Raw genomic sequence first — 20725 nt, 5'->3', positions numbered from 1 at the left:
AAATTTCAAAGCTACAGAGGTTTAGCAGTCACTCAACAAGCACCAAAAAGTGAAAATTCACCTATTCCTGTAGAAAGGGGTAGCATGGAATTTAATGTAGGGTCAATCTAAGACTGCACTTCCTTAATCTTTTTTTTCTCCTGCTTCAGGAAGACAGTAAGAAACTTTCTTAATCAGATCTTTATGTGTATGGAACATATTAAAAGTTCTTAAGTATCTAAAGAGATAAGAACTTTTTAAAAGTAACAACTGCCAGTGTGTAAAGTATCTATGGTTTCCATATCTTTCTGATCCATCACAATGTGGGTTTAAGTTGGGTAAAATTTCTATTTTGTTCCTTCAAATAAACCAAATCCAACAATTTTGTAGAGCACAAGGACTCATGGCTCAGAGGGGATGGATACTCTCCACACACAAAATATCTAAAGCAAGATAGAGAACGAAGTTGGAAAAGGAAATAGTTTAAATTACTGTTTACATGCTGTAGGCCCAGGAGTGAGGAACTTGGAGAATAAAAATGTGTTTGAATCTCATTTATGCTAATTGGTCCAGATCACACTTATTCTGCACACTGATCAGAAGAATACTATGATAAAATGAAGACATTTGTAAACTGCATTTCAAAACCAAGTTTGAAACCTAACCTTTTAGAGATAGTAAGACCAAGTCTCCAATTTTTCCATTTATCGATCAAGAAACTAAGATATACTAACAGGTGGTATTTGTTCAGCTCTTCTACATGCCAAACCATCACAGTAGTAATTTGAAGTAGGTATCATTACTTTTGTGTAGATCATGCTGAGGATAAGACTGCTCATGAATAAAAGGCTAAACAATTTACCAATGACACACAGTGAGTATCTGACTGAGTTTGCATTACATACAGCGATATACACCAGTGACCTTACTCTTAAACACACACACTGCCTCCCTCATATCCAGGATGACAGAGCCACAAGTTTCAACTATCTAAAAGATAAATATGTAGCAGCAAGCTCCTATAAATATTTAGACTAATTACAACATCCAACTGGCACACAGTAAAAGATTAAATTGAAATTGTCAAATAAAAGCTACAAACAAACTACACAGAAATGCATTCCAAACATGATCATTTATAAACCATTCCAAATGATTCTTGAGAAGTCATCAACCCTTGTATAGCCTGGTTCCTTAACCTTTCTTCTCTTTCTTAACCTCAGAACCTTCAAGACATTTGTATTACAGACTGTTTTACATTGGTGTATCATCTGTTAGGTAAATGTTCAATATTTGTTTTTATCATTCTGACTTGGTTTGCTGTAGCATTTTCCCCAAAATCCCCCCTTTGTGTTGAAAATGGCTGATTTTCATCCCTGCCTGTAACGATGTCTTATTCTATGGTGTATATGTGTACTGTATATTTTTGGTATGGTGATCCACTCACCTCTTTATGGAGATTTAGGCCACTTCGATGTTTGAGCTACTAATAATACAGCTAAAAAATCTTAGAACATATATATGGATGTTTTGTTGCTTGCTTCATAGTCTATGGCTGTATGGCCTGAGTGGGATTGCCAGTATGTTTGGTAATTCCATTTTTAATTTCTTAAGGTAGATCCAGATTACATTCCAGAGTGTATTCACCAGTTCACATACCCCATCAACAATATCACAGGGTTCCTTTTCTACATCCTCTTCGATAGTTGTTGTGGGGTATTTTTTGGATTGTGTCTTTATCACAGGTCTGAGGGAGTATCTCATAGTTTTAATTTGCATCTCTCTTCTTAGGCATGATGATTACATATTTTCATGTCTCTTGGCTTTCTGATTATACTCTTTGGTAAACTTCATAGCTACTGTTCATTTGCTAATTGATTTCTTTGGGTTTATTTGTTGAATTATAGATAGACAGACATCAAGGGGCCCTTAGTCCATTACCAATTGCATTTTTTCCCTATTTAATACAGAGTCAGTTTAATAATCTTGTATTCCTTTCAGCTATTTAGAATCTATTTAACTTGGGGTTAATTACAACTGATTACTTGTTCAAGTTCTTTGCCATTGGTATTAAGTCACCAAAAATACCTTTATTGTTGATATTGTGAAATTTATCACCTAAGTCATCTACATATTTATTTTTGCAGGTCTTATATCTATATAATTAACTCATTTGGAATTTAGCTGTATGTATAATGTTAGTAGGTAATCTAAGTTCATCCTTTTAGGTGTGGCTTTCCAATTTTTCCATTACTATTATTATGCACTGCAGCTGGTATTTTGAAAGTATAGGATCCCCCTTCAGGTGTAGTTACCATAGCACTCCTGCCAACAAAGCACCCACACATAGTTCACTGGTATACCCTTCCTGCTAATCAAATCCCTCTCCAAACCATTACAAGTCTGGACCTCGTGTTCTACTGGATTTCCTGATTCTTTGTTTGGTTTCTCCTAGGCTTTTTATTTTTAAATAGTTTTATATGTGTGTATGTGTCTATGTGTACAGCATCATTCTTTATTTTTGTACATACAATGTGAGCTTTCTCCTCTTGGCTGTAGTCCATGTAAAATTCCTACCTTCAATTCACCTGTGAACCATCACCTTAGTCTCTTGTGTTCTTCTCGCTCCTATTTTGATCACTTTTCCTCCCCCTCACTTGCAGTATGTCTCTGATTTACGATTGCCTACTGATTTTGTTTTATTTATTATATTGCTATTACTTTGCTCCTGATCCCTTGTTTTCCCATATTCCTTGTATCAGTGAAACAATTTGATAGTTTTATTTTTTTCCCTTCTGGCTTATTTCACTAAGCATGATCCCTTCCAGCTTGATCCATGTTGCCGCAAATGGCAAGACTTTATCTTTCTGGATTGCTGAATAGTATTCCACTGTGTATAGATGCCAACTCTTCTTGAACCAGTTATTTTTGAGTATTTGAGTTGTTTCCATCTTTTACCTATTGTAAATAGTGCTGCAATAAACCCAGATCTGTAGGTAACCTTTTGAATTGGTTTTTGTCTTCTTTGGGTAGATTCCTAGGAGTGCTGAGTCATATGGTAGCCTCATTTTTCATAGACTGAGAAACCTCCAAATAGCTTTCCATCGTGTTTAGAACATTTTGCATTCCCACCAGCAGTGTAGGAGTGTTCATTTTTCCTCACAACATTACCAACATTTGCTATTGTTTTTTTACTGTGTGCCTTCTCACTGGTGTAAGGTGTTACTGGAAAATCCAAACAGACCAATCATAAAAAAAAGGAAATTGCTTTTGTTTAGACATGTGGGCTCCTTTTAGATCTTTCTGATTAGCCCCTTATTGGTTGTATTTTGGGCAAAAATTTTCTCCCTATCAGTAGGATGTCTCTTTGTTTTCATTAGCACATTTTTGCTACACAAAGCTGCTTAATTATATGTAATCCCAGTTGTTTATCTTTTCCTTCATTTACTTTGTAGGACGAATCTCTAAAGATGTTACTGACCTGTACATCATGTAGTTTCTTCCCTATATTGACTTCTATATATTTTACGGTTTCAGGTCTTACATCCAATTACTTTATCCACTTTGAATTAGTTTTTGTGCATGATGCAAGGTAGTAGTCTAGCTTCATATTTTTTTTTTTTTTTGCATATCACAGAACAGTTTACCTGGCATCATTTATTGAACAACTGTTTATATTCTTTGTTCCTTTGTCAAAGATTACTTGTACATTTATGTGGGGTTCTATTTGATTCCATTAGTCTGTTTTTGTTCCAGTACCATACAGTTTTGACTTTTATGGCTTTGAGTATAGCTTTTGGTTTTTGGAAATTTTGATTACTATTTCAAGTTCCCTTCTTATGATTGGTCTGTTCATATTTTCCAGTTCTCTACTTAGACTTGTGTGATTGTGTTATTCTAAGAATTCGTCCATTTCTTCCAGTTTATTGAGCCTATTAACCTATCTTCACGGTGGTCTCTTATTAATTAGTCTTTGAAACTGTGACTTCTCTTTCACTCTGACCGTTTGTTTGAATCTTCTCCCTCATTTTCTCCCTCATTTTCTTAGTAACACTATCTCAAAAAAATTTTTTCTTCAAAGAACTAGCTTTTGGTTTCATTAATCTTTTGGACTATCTTTTTAATTGCATTTATTTCTAATTAATTTTATCATTTCCTTTCTTCTACTCAAGTTTCTCAAGGTAGGCTATAAGGTTTATCTATTTTTGTTCATCCTTGTTTATTAACCTGGCCTATATTGCAAGGTACTTCTCTTAATACTTCTTTTGCTATTTCCTGAATGTTGTGAAAGGTTGTGTCCTCACTGTCATTTGTCTGAAGCTACTTTTTAAATTCATCTTTGATTTCGCATTTTTTTTAGTAATGTGTCTCCACATACTGAAGGTCTTCCCTGCTTTCTTTTTGTGGTTGATTCCCATTTGATAACTTTATGGTCAGAAAAGATGCTCGGTATGATTTCAATCTTCATGAACTTGTAATATTTACCTTGTGACCTCATTGTAATCAATCTTGGATTGATCATGCACTTGAGATAAATGTGTATTCAGCTTTGGGGGTATACTGCCCTCTAAATGTATATTATGTCCATGTAGTCTAACTGATTTAAGTCTATTATGTCCTTGGTTATCTTCTAATTGATTGTTATGGGTGAGAGTGGAGTGTTAAAGTTTCCTGCCAGAAATATGTCTATTCCAATGATTTTAAAGTTCATTTTAACTTTCTAATAAATATCTTACACCTCTTTTTACACCTATATCTTCCTGATGTTTTGTTCCTTAATCATTATATAATGTCCACCTCATCACATTACTTTAACTGGAAATCAATTTTGCTTTATATAAATAATTATGGTTGTCTTTGCTGTCCTTTGAGTTCTATTTGTTTATAGGATTGTTTTCTAACCTTTTACCCTGAGTCTATGTTTACCTTTGGAATTTAGGTGCATTTCCTGGAGACATTAGAATATTAGATTGTTTTTTTTTTTTAAAGATTTATTTATTTGTGCATACAGAACTGGGGTACAGGCCAGAGGCTCAGGGTCGGTGAGAGACAGCAGGGAACAGAACAGGCAGATCAACGAAGTACACTGCTGAGGGGAGCAGCGGGCGGGTCAGGAGAGGTCTGCCGCGCCATGTGGTCACCTCCGGGGCAGGCGGGAATTGAACTCATGCGGAAGCGGCTTTAGATTCTCAGTGCTGTGCTTTAACCCGCTGCGCCACCAGGGAGGGCCTAGATTCTGTTTTTTTAACTGAAGGAGATAGATACACTGTCAAATTTAATTGAGTTCAGTCCATTTACACTGAGTGATTATTGATATATCAAAGTCAGTTGCTGCCATTTTGTGCTTAGTTTTTTTGGTTCTGGTTCATTTTTGTTCTTTGTGTATGTTTCTTTGTCAGATTAGCGATAAAGAGCTCCTTTCAATATGTCTTGAAGGGACTTACAGTGTTTTCAAACTCTGTCAAATTCCATTTATCTGAAAAGGCCTTTATTTTCTTAATATCCATTCTCTCCAATGGTGACTGTAATAGCCTTCTATTTCCTCATGTAACCATTTAAGCCTTTTAATAATATCCTGCATTTCTCGTTGCACAGTTATTTCCCTGCTATTATTGGCTGATTCTGAGGTATCTTATTTTTTTATACAATTATAAATAATCTCTGATTTTTTTCTTGTTCATAATTTATAAAAGCTGTAGATTTTTAAAATGTTGATATTGTGACATGTCATATTAATGATTTATTGCTTTTAATAGCTTTTGATGGCATCTTTTGGATCTTTATAAATAGTATAAGATCTTCAAAAAATATAGTGTAGCTGTAATATCTGCAAATTTTGGTAGCTTCACAAATTCTTTTCTAGTTTGGATTTCCTTTATTATCTATGTTTTTCTGGTAGCTGTGGCTAAACTCTCTCATACAAAGTTAAATAGAAGCAATTACAATGGCACTCGCTGTCTTGTGACAAATCTTATGGTGAAATCTTTTAGTTTTTCACCATTGTTGTTGGTTTATAAAGTATGTCCTTTATTATACGAAGGTTGGCTCCTTCTATTTCCCCTCATAGTTTTATCTTAACAGTTGTTGAAACATACCAATTTTTTTTCTCTGTATCTGCTGACATTATCATATGACTTTTATCTTTGCATGTATTGATAGAGCATATTATATTAGTTGATTTATGAAAACTAAGTTATCCTTGCATCACCAGGATAAGTCCCACTTGACCATGGTGTATAAGGCTTACTATCAATGTTTTTACAGATATTCTTTTACATATATTTCTCTTGTGCTATCTTACTCTGGTTTTAGTATATAGGTGATGCTGACATCATAGAATATATTAAGGAAAGTTCCTCTTGTATTTTTAAAACAATTTGAGCAAGATGGAGATTGCTTCTTTTTTAAAGGTTTGAAAATATTCACTTGTATAGTCATATGGTTCTTGGGCTTTTGTTTTTCAGAAGATGTTTTTATTAATGTTTTACTTTGTATATTTGTGAAATGTTTAATATGGCCTGTACTGCAATCATTTCCCCCCCTTATGACCACTTTTGCTGTATTCCACAGATTCTGATAACTTCTTTTTTGTTGTTCAAGGTATTTTTTAATTTATGCGTTGATTTCCTTTTGCTATGAAATAGCTTACTGTGTTCATTTTTTGGTTGTTATTCTTAAAGTTAACTCCTAGATTTATGACATTGTGTTCAGGGAAGGTAAATCAATATAATTTCAATCTTTGTAGCTTTATTAACAATTGACTTGTTTCCCAAGGTATGGTCTACTCTTGAAGATGTTCCCTGTGCACTTGGAAGAAAAAAAAAAAAAAAAAAAGGTGTACCCAACAGTTTTGTATAAACTGATCTATAGAGGTCTGTTAAATTTGTTTGGCTTAGCTCTTCATGTGCAACTACTTTTTATTTATGCTTTGTATTGGTGATATGTCCATTGTTGTAAGTAGGGTGCAAGTATTATTCCATTGTTACATAAATCTCTCTTAAATTCTGTTATTGTGTTTATATATCTTCATGCTCCATCATTCAGTGAATATATACTGATAGCTGTTATTTCTCCGTGGTGTATTAGATCCTTAATCATAATATATTGTATCTCTTTTTATCATTAACTATGAGATATAGGTATAGCTTGTTCCTGATATTTTTTTTAATTGCCAGTTGCTTGTTTGCCTGTTTTCAACCTCTAATACTAAAATTAAGCCTGTCTTTTACAATAACATGAGGTTCTTATAAACGTAGTTTAGATTTTATTCTAAAGCCCATTCAACCATTCTTAATCTTCTGGTGAGTCCATTCCATTTACATATAAGTTAAATATTGAGAAATGACTTTTTTTATTTTGTTTCATCTTGTGATTATTAACCTTTTTGAGGTCTATTAGGCTTTTTAGGGTCTGTACTTATTTTATGTGTTACTTCCATTATTTTTGATGAAGGGTTCTACTGATATTAATATATGATTGACTATTTGTGTGATCCACTGAGTGGTCTAGTCTCTGTTTTATGGGCCACATGTTACTTTCCTTCTCTGGTCTTTTGCCTATGCCTTTCGGTTGCTTTATAATACATTTCCTCTCACTTGCAATTTGGTGTTGATAATTCTTTTGGGTATTGCTTGTCAGTGAAGCTCCTTACTCTTCTTCTATCTTAATTATTAATCTTCTTGGGTAGGGGATTCAGGACAGGATGTCTTTTTGTTATGTGCTTTGAGTATCTTTCTGTTACTTTTGAGCTTGTAGCATTTCTGTTGAAACAGTCTGCCATTCCCTTATGTGTTACTCTTTTTTTCTCTTGATATTTTTTGTCTGTATCCTTGGTTATCAACAGCTTTATTATTATGGGTTTGGTGTATATCTATTGGTCTTACTTTGCTTGGAACTCTATGGCCCCTTGGGTCACAAATTCTGATTCATTTCCTAAAGTCAGACTTTTAAAAAATATACTATTTCCTTAAGTAGGATTTTGATATCTTTCTTTTTCTTGTTCTTCTGGGATCCACATGATATGGATATCATTCTCTTTAATTTACCCAAAAGCTCATACACTATTCATTTTTTTAAATTCATTTTTTCTTCTTTGTTCCATTCTCCAGGAGTTTGTTGTTCAGATCAGTAAGTGTCTCTGTTGTTTCTGTCTGTTATTCAGGACTCAATCATATTTTATTTACTTATGCATTCAAGACCTGGGATATAGACCAAAGGTGCTGGGGGTGAGAGAACCAGAGACAGAGTTGGGAGCAAAATAGGTGGATCTACTGAGATCTACTGCTGTGGGCAGGAACAGGCAAGACACGTGTGCCAACTCTCTGGTCGGGACTGAATTCATCCAGTGGCTAGCCAAAGCTTGTTACAACTGAAACTTTAACCCTTGTACCATCAAAGAGACCCTATACTGCTTCTTCATTATTTCTGAATGTAGCAGCCTAATATTTTCATTATCTTTATTCTATTGTTTTGTGTCTACCGATTTTTTTTAACCTTCTATCAGTATTGACTGTATTGGTACACTGAATTTTTCCAGTTTGTGTAAAATTCCACAACTCCACTCAGTCAGGTTCCTCTCACATTTTTTTTTGTTCTGCTATTTGTACTATGTTTTTCTGTTTCCTCACTTCCAATTTTTTATGTGTTTTAGTAATGACATTTTTTAACTGCTATTTTTGTAGCTCTTGGAGTATCAAGGGAGTATGAGTGGTGATAGATGTAAAAGAGGACGGGAGCAACAGGTATCAATGGATCTCTTCCATTAGACTACGGAATTGAAACTCCTGTTTTAAAGCACTTCCTCAGAGAAGATGGCCAAGTGTTTTAGTTGTCTCAGCCTGAAATAAGAGATGGCGTATGTTCTGGACAACTAAGCTTGAACCTCTGTAGTAGTCAGGGGCTGTGACCAGATGAGCCTCAGATTCCAGCCAGCAGCCCTAGCACCAGGTCCTTCCCTTCCCTGCTATGTACCCTCTGTCCTAGGTGCCTGCCCTTGCACCCTTTATGCAATGTAGGATCTGAGAAGCCTGGACAGTGGCATGTGCCTGAGTCAACAGCTATAGGAGGCTCTGCACTATCCTCACTCCTTCGCTCTTTTATAGTCTGTACCACCGTATTATACTTTAAACAAAGGTCACTTAGAGTTTTTTCCTATCCCTTTTAGTGGCACTGATGTTCCCATTGTATAAACTAATAATCAGTTTTTCCCTTAAATATTTTGGCATTGTTTTGCACCATTTTTGTAGGGTGTCTGGAGGAGGGGGCCCCAGTGTCTAGCCTCTGAAGATACAAAGAGACTTAACAGATCAGATCAAAAATGTCTACAGTCTCCATGATCATTTTCTTTTATAAAACCATACCATTTCTTTATTTCAGAAGCAACTGTATCCTGTGATGCTTTTTGTTTTGTTTTTGAAATAAAGGGAGTTAGCATCATAACTCCTAGCAAACAGCACATATTTCATATGTGGAGCTGATAAGTGATATTTAGTTTGGCAAATCGAAAAAAACATCATTTAGCAAATTCAAACATTATATTTCCTAAAGTCAAAAAACCCTCTGTCATTATAAAAATCAAACAGAACACAACAGCTTAATAACCTGACAGCTGAACTAATATATTAACAAATTTTTCTGATCATATCAGTTTTTTTTTTTCCCTTCCCTATGGGAAAAAAATGCGTTCCCTACCTTTAATATTACTTGGAGTCTCCTAGAACTTAAAATGTCAGATTCTTCTAGATAGTCTTAAATTATGATGTAAGTAATTTCTGGCAATGGAAAGATCCTTTTAGGAACACACATTTTTACCTACATTAAGAAAAAAATACTAGAGCCCTAAAAACCTGACAAGAGTGATGAAAACAGTAGCATACTTATTCATGCTTACTGTGAGGATGGAGTAGGCTGGGGGCTAGGAAAGGAACACTCAGCTTCCTCACCAAGATGTCCTGGAAGCCAGGCTAGAGGAGCCCTCATGCAGCACACTGTCAGCGCACCCCAAGTCAGGGTAGCTGTGAGTTTCTCGCCTGGTACTCTGTTTACAATTGGAAATACTTGTCCTAGGGTTATGTATGTCATCTAAGCGAGCTTTCCCATAACTATGGTCACCTAGTCAAAGACCTAACTAAATTTGGATTTTTCCAAATTGTAAGCCTTTATTAAAAATGGAAAACATACCATTTTAATTATATCTACAAAATATTTGAAAACAATACAATTTCAAGAAATTATAGTAACAATCAGCCTACAATCATATTAGTAAAAACCCCTACCAGTTAGTAATTACCTACTGCAATTAGGCACTACAGTATTTCATGATTTCATTTAAGCTTCCCAACAGCTTTAATGGGGCAAGTGAATCTATATACATTCTACAGGTGAGGAAACAGAAAATTAGAGAGATTATATAACTATCCTTAGTTCCCTTGGCTGATAAAAATTTAACTCACTCTACATACCTTATATTGGATTAACTCTAAAAAAATCACAGATTCTTTCTCCATTATAAAATACACAAATTTGTTATTTCTTCATTGCTTTTATTTATCTATTTATCTATTTATTGACTTATCTATCTATCTATTTATTTAACATCATTCTTCATTTAGTGCATTTTTCATTTCAGTTGTAATCCCCCATAGACTTCCCACCAGCAATTCACCCGTGTGCCATCACCATAGTTATTTATGTATTTTTTTTTATCATGTCCTGGATGAAACTTTAGGCAAAGATGATCAGAGGCTGCTTCTCAGGGGTCAGTTCTGATAGATTATTTGAAAATCCTAAGAAAGGACTGAAAGGTGATAGGAAAAGGGACTATGATCAGTAAGTACAATGTCTGAAAGGGCAAGGCAGCACTGATACTCAGTCAAGTTTACACCTTGACCCTCTGTGCTGAGCAGGAGCTTGACACTTTGCTTAAGCTATGTGGTGTTACTGCACTGGGTGCTCATTCTCTACAGACATCTTCCTTCCCTTCTAAAGTATGATAAGACTAAGATCAACATTTCAATCACCCTGTGTCACACTTGAGGGTAGCACCAAAATTATGAACCCCACCCCAAATGTATTTTTATCAACAAAAATGAGAGTGGCTTTCTCACTCAGTCACATGGACCTCAGTTATGTGACTACTGGATGTGTTCGTGGATTACATATTTTTTACATAAATTTGGGCTCCATCCCAGCCTGCTTATTGATGATTCAGAAGCTTTTACCTTCTAAGTAATTGTATTTTAAAAAGAATAAAGACATTTGTTTATCAGGTATAATGTACAGATTATGGGAAAACTACAAAAGAAAACAGAAAGACCAATATCAGAATCTGATTTAGGTTTTAGGTGGCAGTTTCACCTAGAAGAGTAAAAAATAAAACAGCTTGAAAATGTTTATTGTCATATACGAAACTTTTCATAGATAACAATAATTTTAAGCTGCCAAAAGCAAACTTCCTAAAACAGATGAGTTAACTGCCGCTCAGTGAAATAAAGCAGAAAGTTCTTAATAAGATTTGTCAACACACATTTCCTTAGCCTATTGAGCAATTAAGCTAATAAGCATGGATCCTGCACAAGTTATAAAGACAAACATGCACCTGGGCTTTATATATTTCACTAAACACAGCTGTTGGAAAAAGCACTTTCATGCTTATACTTACACATATAACTAAGAACTTGATGAAATGAAGTTTGGCTCTTATAATACTGAAATGATAAAGAAAGCCAAAAAGTACACTTTTATAAGAACATACAGGTTGACATCTAACTATAATAACTAAAAAGTGACAGATGTCCACAGGGGCATAAGAAAAGAGCTCAGACTGCTCATCTCTAGCATACATTTTATAAAATTCTTAACTTTTTTGACACATATTAATGCAAGAATTGGATTAAAAATTAGTTTAAAATAGTAATAAAGAGAAATTAAAGTAAAAAAGATGCCCAAATTTCTGGCGCTAGAAGAAGGAAGGTAAAACAGTAGAAGGAAGGTAAAACAGTAGTAGTTTTCACTGATTAAAACACTTTCCTGTATCTGGAAGATCCTCCTTCTCACTGAGCTGAACTTTAATGGGCTGGGTGTACATGGATTGTAAGCACAAGCATTTTAGTACCATGTCCCAGAAGCCAGCTAGATACCCTGGCAATATGGGGTGACAGAGGATGCAAAAAAAAAAAAGTTACCTGCTTTCCAGCCAACAGGTGCATGGTGACTGCCTTAGATTCTGTACTATTTCCAAATACACCATCTATGCTCTCACCTCCTGCCTTTGTCAAACTGTGCCCTCAGCCTGGAATGGGCCCTCTCTTCCATCACCACCTGTTGAATTCTTGTGCTGTTGTCTGGCTTCCTTTTCAGGAAAGGTTAAGTCTTTGGATAAGACTCCCCAATCTCTTATTTAAGCAATCACCTGACCTGTTAGGCTGGAGGACAGGAGATTTTTGGGCAAACTCTTTTTTTTTATTATTGGTAATTAAAACTAATTTAAATTTTTTATCAGTTTTGTACTTTTATGCTCCAAAAACTCAAGACTTTTATTAAACTTGCAAAACTCATGCCCATTTCAATCTGGAGAGTGTAGGGATGGTAGGAGTTGCAGGTAGATATAGTGCAGTAGTCTCTGGACCAGCAGACAGTAATACCTAATAAAAGAGATTTAGGTCAAGGGAGAGTTTGTCTTATTTTTTTGGATAATAATAATAAGCATGGTTAATAATGTATATTCTACAAAAAGAGAATGAAACTGGTAAGATGAATAAAGTTGCTGATATATGTCCAAAACTAAATTAGTTCAAAGCAGACAGAGTACAGACTATTGGGACTCTTTTCCCTGAGAGATATACTATGATTTATCCAGAATATTACATAAGAATAAAGAGTTCTGTTAAATAAGAAAATAACATAGCAACTGGGGTCAAAGAAAGCCCAGATTGAAGCAGAGGGTCAACCTAAACAATGTTTGGAGACCAACAGCAACAATTCAAGGCCTGGTACTGTATCAGAATAAGGGGCGCAAATCCACCCCTTGAGCAGGGTAAGGTTAGAGGGGTAAATCACCCACTTCCAAAGAAGACAGCATTTACTCTCTCCTCTTTGATAGTTATCATGTCTTTTGTTGATCAAGACTCTTAGGTCAAGACATACTTGTGAAACCTCCATATTTCTCTTTCTTTGTACTACAAGTAGGAAATGTTCTGGTCTGTTTCATTTTCAAGTATTTTTTTAGGTTTTCAAAAACTTTCAAGGAGTTAGTTAAAAACCATGTGAATCACAACTTGAAAATACTTCCCAATAAATACAGAATCTATTCTTACCACCACTTCACAGGAAGAGGTCACAGCTAAGCATGGGAAAGCTCTATCCTCTGGCTAGCTGAAGCATTCAATTGTTTGGTTTCTCTCCATGCCCACCTTTACATTCATTACTGTTTAGTCAGGTCTTGACAAATTGTAAAACTAAACACAAATCAGATCTAGCTTACACAACTGCACAGCAGACTCTAAGAGGGCTAGACATCTGCAGGACTTGACATTCAAGACTTTGGCAAGATGTCAACGTTTCATAGAACACTTTAAATGTTTTGATTTGAGAGCTAATGTAGCATTTCCCACTGGTCAACACTAGGCAGAAAGCAAAGTATATTTCCCTCAACATCAGATGATACACTCAGTTGCTGATCCACTTTTGTGTACAGAGACCGTAACAGACTGGAAAAATTGGTAAGTAAGGAAAATTCATGTAATTCTGAGTATATGTTAAAGGATATTTGTAGTGACAGAGTGTAAAACAATTTTTTGTGTTCTTGATGTCCTAAAATCCTTTTTTTTTAAAAATGGATATACTGATGAGTGGGATTTGCCTTTTTCAAATTACAGGGCTAAACAAAGTTCAATTAACGGTTCCCTGTATGTTCTTTTTAAATTGGATAAAACATGATTTTCTTCTATAGGCTCTTGCATTAGGCATTAGGAAGCTCCTGTTTTCAAAAATTTGTAGACCTATTGCTTGTAAAACATGCATCTATATGTGTAGATAAATGAATAGTGAATTAAAATGTTTGAATATGGTAAAGAACACCAGAATAGTTAGGTTACTGCTCAACCCTCAGGGGACAGGCAGTCTCATAAAGAGCCTAAATGCTGGAGAAAGAAAAACAGGTTGACTTAAGAGTACAAGAAGCAACAACCACACAAAAACTGATACTAAAGAGGGAATACTTTGTGCAAAGGATTCTCTAAAGTCTTTTTGAAGTGTTATATTTCCATTAATCCATTGGTTTAGATTTAACACTTAGTCAAAATTGACTTTCAAAGGAAAAAAAACAAAACAGAAATTAGCAAAGTTTCTTGTTGTTATTTTTCATTTACATCTTAAGACTTTTTAGTATTATGTCCTTGATTTTTAACTACAGATATCTTCCTATGATAGTTAACAAATATTTAAAGAGCAAGCTTTGATCAGTTGTTTTGTTTGATCTGTGAATGACGAGAACAAAGAAAGCTTGCAGAACTTATTCTACTTAGCATTTATTTTTCTAGAAAATGCACAATAAATTCCATAAGTAGACTAAAAGATACTTTTAAAATTAATATGTGCTTAGCACCTACTCCTGCTTATTTCCCAGCCAAAAGAGAAAAAAAAAAATTAAGAAACCTATTTTCTGGAGCAATTATAAGACTGCCACTGTAGGAAGGCAGATAGAAATAAATTACCAACCAAATGCACCTGCCTTTCTACTACCGAAAAGTTCTGAATCAGAAAATAGTCTTCTCAAAGCAGGATTCTTCCTAACAAATGGCTCTTTAAATGGAAACACTGTTACCTCTTAAAGTCTTCCTTGTAATACAGTCATATTTGTACCTCCCAACTTTGACAGTTTTTCCCCCACTGAAAGGAAGCATTCACAGGAAAAAAATATATATGTCTATATAGACACAAAGCATGTGAAATATAGACATACAGATATATCTTGCACTTAACATCATTAAAATTAATAGAATAACAGTTATTTTTCCATTCTAGTCAGCTCTTCATACCAGCTTCGTGGGCCTAGGACTTCAACACAAAACATTTTCCTGGCTGTTCAAGATTAACATGTGTCACCAAGATAGCCTAAGAAGAAAACCCAGGAAAACATTACCAAGATCTAGGTTTACTAATTTTTTACTCTTTGGTGTAATTAGATAGTTTTCATTTCATTTTATTTTATTAAAGATTTATGTATTTATGCACACAGAACTGAGGCACAGGCCAGAGGTGCAGGGGCGGTGAGAAGATTCACCAGAGACAGAATGGGGAATAGAACAGGCCAAATGACGAAGTACACTGCTGAGGGGAGCAACAGCTGGGTCAGGAGAGGTCTGCCACATCTTGTGGATCACCTCTGGGGCAGGGATCGAACTCATGCTAAAGTGGCCTTAGCTTCTTAGTGCTGTGCTTTAATCCACTGAGCCACCGGGGAGGGCCCCCATTTTATTTTTTAACTATAACTTTACCAATAACTATTAAATGAGTTAACATTATGAAACACCCATTTTTAGAAATAACAAAATCAAATACAAGCAATTTTCTATGACTTTAGCTAATAACAAAGTTTCAAAAGGCAGTCCCAAAAGTCAAGTGGTGAGAATAACAGAAATGTAATTTTACATAATTTTTATATGATAGGCAGATACAGGAGTTCTATTAAACATTTATAAAGCCCTCAGGATACAGACCTCTGCTTTAAAAGCTTTTGCATTGATAGCTTTTCCAGCCAAATTACACTGGCAAATACCTCCTATTATTAACTCTACTTTGTCGACTGGGGAACCAGGAAAGTTCAGACTCAAACAAAATGACACAGCTAAAAAACCAAGGAAGGGCCTTAAAGTCATCTGGCTTCAAAAACAAGGAACTTCCCCTACCCAACCTTCTTTCTGAACTAGAGGTATAAAATAAAAGTTGGAGATGCAACAGAATGTAAGTCTGATCTGCCCCTTAACTAATTATTCACAAAACAATTGTAGGAATCACATCGTGTAAAATAATATTATTAGGACTCAAAATTTTTATAGAGGCACTCTCAATGATGGGAAAAAAGCAAGAGCTTTGCAGATAAACAGTGAATTTTAATCTGCTGTGAACTTGAGCTATATATATACATTTTTGTATTTTTTCAATTCTGTCCCATTACCCATAAAAAAATCATCATACAGTTATCACCATAACAAGCTGCTAAAATACTGAAACACACCACTAATAGTAGCTATTCAATAAAGAGGGAACTCTTTCCTCTATCATATCTAATATCTTGATTAAGTTAGAAGTAGTATAAGTTAAGTGTAAAATCCAACATGACATTTCAGCTAGAATATGACACTCAGATGGCCAAATTAAAAAATCATAAATTAAGTTGAAATTATCTAGAATTTCAGTAGGAAAAGGTTGCATCCTAGCAGTGTTATCAAAAGAATACTTGTATTGATACAGTGACCTACAATTACTTCCTCACCAACAATATTGAATCTGACAGATAGGGAACATGAAGAATGGGACTTTATAGTCCTGCAAGTGAAGAAGAAGGAAACGGGTCCTATTTAAAAAAAAAAAATTCACTGGTAGAAAAACACGAGATTATTACTTGCTTAATTTAATGTTTTCTGAATGAATAACCAATGGATAGATAACTAAAAAGACAAACTTACAAAACATTCAAGAAAAGATGAAATGTAAGTTATCTGACCTATAGCTATTACATCAGACTGGAAAAGTGTAAACATATTTTAAATTTAATTACTGCTCATAAAGACATAGTGTCCCTCTTGGTATTCACAAACAGTACAGGACACATAGACAGATCAAGGGTTGAAATATTAAAATAATTAAACTAGGGCCTCCCTGGTGATGCAGGGTTTTAAGTCTCAGCACTATTAATTTATTGCCAGTCACTGCAGCATGAGTTCTATCCCAGGCCAGGGAGGTGACCCACATGGTACAGCAGACCTTTCTGTTTCATCCATTGTTTCCCTCAACAGTGTATTTCAGTAGATCTACCTGTTCTACTCCCCACTTTGTCTTTGGCAAATCATGTCAAAACTCCCCCATACCTCTTGGCCTATACCCCATTTCTTATATGCATAAATAAATAAAAAATATTTTTTTAAAAAAATAGCTAACTATCCCAAAAGAAATCTTATTAGAAAAATATAGTAAAATATACCAGGAAATTTCAAGCTTTTGGTCCCATGATATCTTTCACTTATAAAAACTAAGAAACCCAAAAAGCTTTTATTTATATGTTATATGTAGAAATGTTCATTATATTTTAAATTAAAATTTTGTGTTTTATATATTTATTTTTAATGCCACTAAGAAGTAGCATCATATTAACCCTAGTGACACATTTTTATTTAAAAAAAATATATTTTCTAACTAAGTTTCCTTATTAGAAAGATGACTTTTTCAAGATTTTTTAAACTCTCACATAATTAGATGCTTATATTCACTTTTGCATAAGGTCAGTTGTTTCAGCAAAAGTATACACAGAAAATCTAATCTTGCACAGATATATATTAGGAAAAGGAAGGAGTATTTGTAACAATCTTTTTTATTTTTTTCTTGAGTACACTAGGGCTCAACTGTTTTCAATTGTTTCCTTAACATTGGTTGCAATGTAGAATCTAAAACTATTAACAATTAATAGTTTCATTACATAAAATTCTATAATCTAATTTGATATTTGAGTGAATATTATACCCATTCTATATTTTAAAACATGGGATATTCATTGGTCACTTTCAGAACTTTGAATTCTATGTACTTCACATACCATCAAAATCATATTAATATTGGCAATGATCTCAATTTTACCATTGCAGACAAGATTTCCAGATTTCTAACTTTGACTGAAAGCTTGAGTTTTAGCATCATCAATAAATATTGCTATTTGTTTTCCTTCATATCAGAAGGTTCAGTTCATTTTTAAGAAATTACCTGCAAAATAACGAAATCTGATTTATTGTAGTTTATCATCCTTTCAAGTAAAAATGATTTTCCATGGGGGGGGGGACCATCTAACAAGCTCATTAATCAATCACCAAAGCCCTGTTCCTCCAGATAGAATGCACAATTCCTATTTTGTCACATAAAACACTTAAATGACACACACTTAAGAAGCAAGATTTAATCTTAATTATATGTATTTGTTAATCACTGATAATATGCATCGCTTCATCAGTGACATTCTTTTTTTATTTACTAAGCCAGAATGGCAGTAAGCTTGAATACAATAACTACAGGTCAACTGGGTACATGACCTTGATTTATGTCAAAACACTAACAGGTTTGTTTCACATACCATGACTTTTACATCATTAGTGTAAATATCAGGACAGTGAGTGAAAAAGGCAACAGACATACTATGTTGACGTCATGGTCCTCTTGAAAAGATATTAGGGATCCTTCTGATTTCACAGACAAGACTGTGAAGTCAATTATTTTGGATGCAGGAATATGGAAATTTTATTTTGATACAAAAAGAACTAACTTGAAAAGGAAAATGTTGCCTTGACTATGTTTAAATTAGTAATTTGTTTATCACACCACATAGATCTTTAAAAGTGAAGAGAAGTTATAGTTTGGGAAATACTTTTCACAACATATGCAATCATCAAGCAGCTATTAACATTTCAGTAATTTCTACAAATCATTAATAGTAGAATACAAAAGAAAAAAAATGAAAAAAGGTATGAGGAGGTATTTTTAGAAGAAACCACTAATGATAAAATAGAGAAGCCCTATCATTTTTTATCATAGAAATGCAAACCAAGACCAAAATTCAGTAACATGTCAGAAGCAAAAGGTTTAAATCAAAGATAAAAATGTTGGACAGAAAATCCACAGGATCATTACTTGTTACTGGTAGGAAAACTGGTGTAACCACTATGGAAAATATTGTAGCATTATTTCCTTAAGTTCAACTTTCATGTATCCTATGACTCAGTAACTTAATTCCTAGGAAACACCCTCACATTTTCATCAAACACTTTCATATGACAACAAGGATATGTATTTTCAGAATGGTTTATAAAACCAAAAATATGAAAGATCTTAAACACTGGAGATTGAGGTAATAATGAGTTGGATCAGTGAGTGCGTGATTTGGTTTACCAAAACAAGTGAAATGCATCAGCACTTAGTAGCATGGACAATGTGTAGTGTGACACTTATAAAAATCACTGAAAAATTGCACAAGTTTTAGATAATCACAATTTTGTGCATACACACATGTGTACACATACTTTTAAAATACACCTAGATATTATAAAGCAAGATAGTAGGAGAAGGAAGAAAATGGTATGTATGCAAAATGAAAACGGTTAGAGGGGTGGTATGAGAGTATGGGTAAAGCATTTAGTTAAAAATAGCTTTTTGTCACTGGACTATGGTAATGGCACATGGGTGATTTGGTGATGGGAAGCCCAAGGGGATTGCAAATGAAGTACACAAAATGATGTAAAAAGAAGCTACTATATATGTAACAACAACAACAAAAAATAGCTTCTTGTTGTCAAAGTCCTGGCTTTTATTCTTATTGTTGAGTTTGAGGAAAAATATTAGCATGACATTATTAAGTCAAAATAACAATTTTTAAAGTCAGATTTACATGAAACATCGATACTATATCATACAGCAGAGATTATAATTAATCCATTTTATGTACCAAATAGTAAATTAAGTAAAATAAATTTAACTTCTTACACACATGGAAAATAAATACTCAAAACCAACTATAAAACTCTAAAGTACTGAACAGATTCATCATGTGACAGTTAAGGAAATCAAATCCTTAATTAGACCAAATTATATTAATGCATTCATAAGTTCAGTAAATATTTACAGAAAATATATGCCGGGCACTAAGTTAGCAGTGAGCAACTGAAATTAGTTCTGTTCTCATTGTTTAGGGATGTGTATGTGGGAATGGGGCATACAGTTGTTGGAGAAAATAAACTGAAAAATAAGTATTCTTGTTTTAAAGAATGAAGACAGCTATAAAGAAATGAAAACACCTTTAAAAGCAGCAGATCACTGACTGGTAGAGACTTGGCTGTGTCAGATGCCATGAATAAGAAAGGTTTCTCTGAGAAGGTGATGTTTAAACAGAGACCCTGTGAAGCAGTTACAGTAAGAGACTAAAGCAGTCAAGTCTCCAGGTGTCTGTGTCCCTGAAAGTTTGTTTTAAGATATTTACAGAAACAGCATCAACACCACCGTGATGACAATGTGAAAGCAAATTCACTTGGGTATTCCTGCTACTCCTATAAAGTACCTGACAAAACCAGATAGCCCATGATCACAGAACTCTGCCCTACAGCCCCATCTATTTACAAAGGATGAGAAACCTTTCATGACTTATTGAAACAGAAAAAACATACCTGCACAGAGGACTACAGGACACCAAATGACAGAAAAAAAAAAAAGGAAAGAAAAAGGAAAATTTAAGGGGACAGACAGACAGGCTTCAGGCTTTATTTTCAACTTTATCTCACTCCACCAAACTTCTTATGCAGCACAATCATCCACATTTACAATAAATATCAGTTTGTCAAAGGCAACAAATAGCTCCTGCCTTACAATCTCCACATCCCACCCAAGACTTACAAACACACCTGTACTTTTTCACAAGTTAATCATGTCCATGACATCAAGAGATAAAAGAAAGCTCACAGGCACTTTTGCTACTGTAGGCCAAAGGACAAAAAAT

At 34.3% G+C, this 20725-nt stretch overlaps 2 protein-coding genes across 4 annotated transcripts in view; one reads left to right on the top strand and one right to left on the bottom strand.

Moving 5' to 3' along the window:
* MED12L (mediator complex subunit 12-like) overlaps positions 1 to 20725 on the bottom strand; it is a 347532-nt gene that overhangs the window by 183672 nt on the left and 143135 nt on the right. The window lies entirely within an intron of this gene.
* P2RY14 (purinergic receptor P2Y, G-protein coupled, 14) overlaps positions 5542 to 20725 on the top strand; it is a 32628-nt gene continuing 17444 nt past the window's right edge. Inside the window, exon 1 of one of the 3 annotated variants that reach the window (XM_012732637.1) lies at positions 5542 to 5606. Coding sequence is in view for 1 of the 3 variants with exons in the window: in XM_012732627.1 (XP_012588081.1) it covers positions 13636 to 13697 (62 nt within the window). In the remaining 2 variants the exon portion in view is untranslated. Of the gene's footprint in view, positions 5607 to 13597; positions 13698 to 20725 lie in introns of those variants that run through there. The other 2 variants (XM_012732627.1, XM_012732631.1) reach the window with 2 other exon arrangements.

This window comes from Condylura cristata, unplaced genomic scaffold (genome assembly GCF_000260355.1).
Source record: "Condylura cristata isolate star-nosed mole 26May11 unplaced genomic scaffold, ConCri1.0 scaffold00003, whole genome shotgun sequence".
In the NCBI taxonomy this organism is placed as follows: Eukaryota; Metazoa; Chordata; class Mammalia; order Eulipotyphla; family Talpidae; genus Condylura; species Condylura cristata.
Note: the sequence above shows the minus strand (reverse complement) of the source record. Positions and strands in the feature narration are given on the sequence as shown.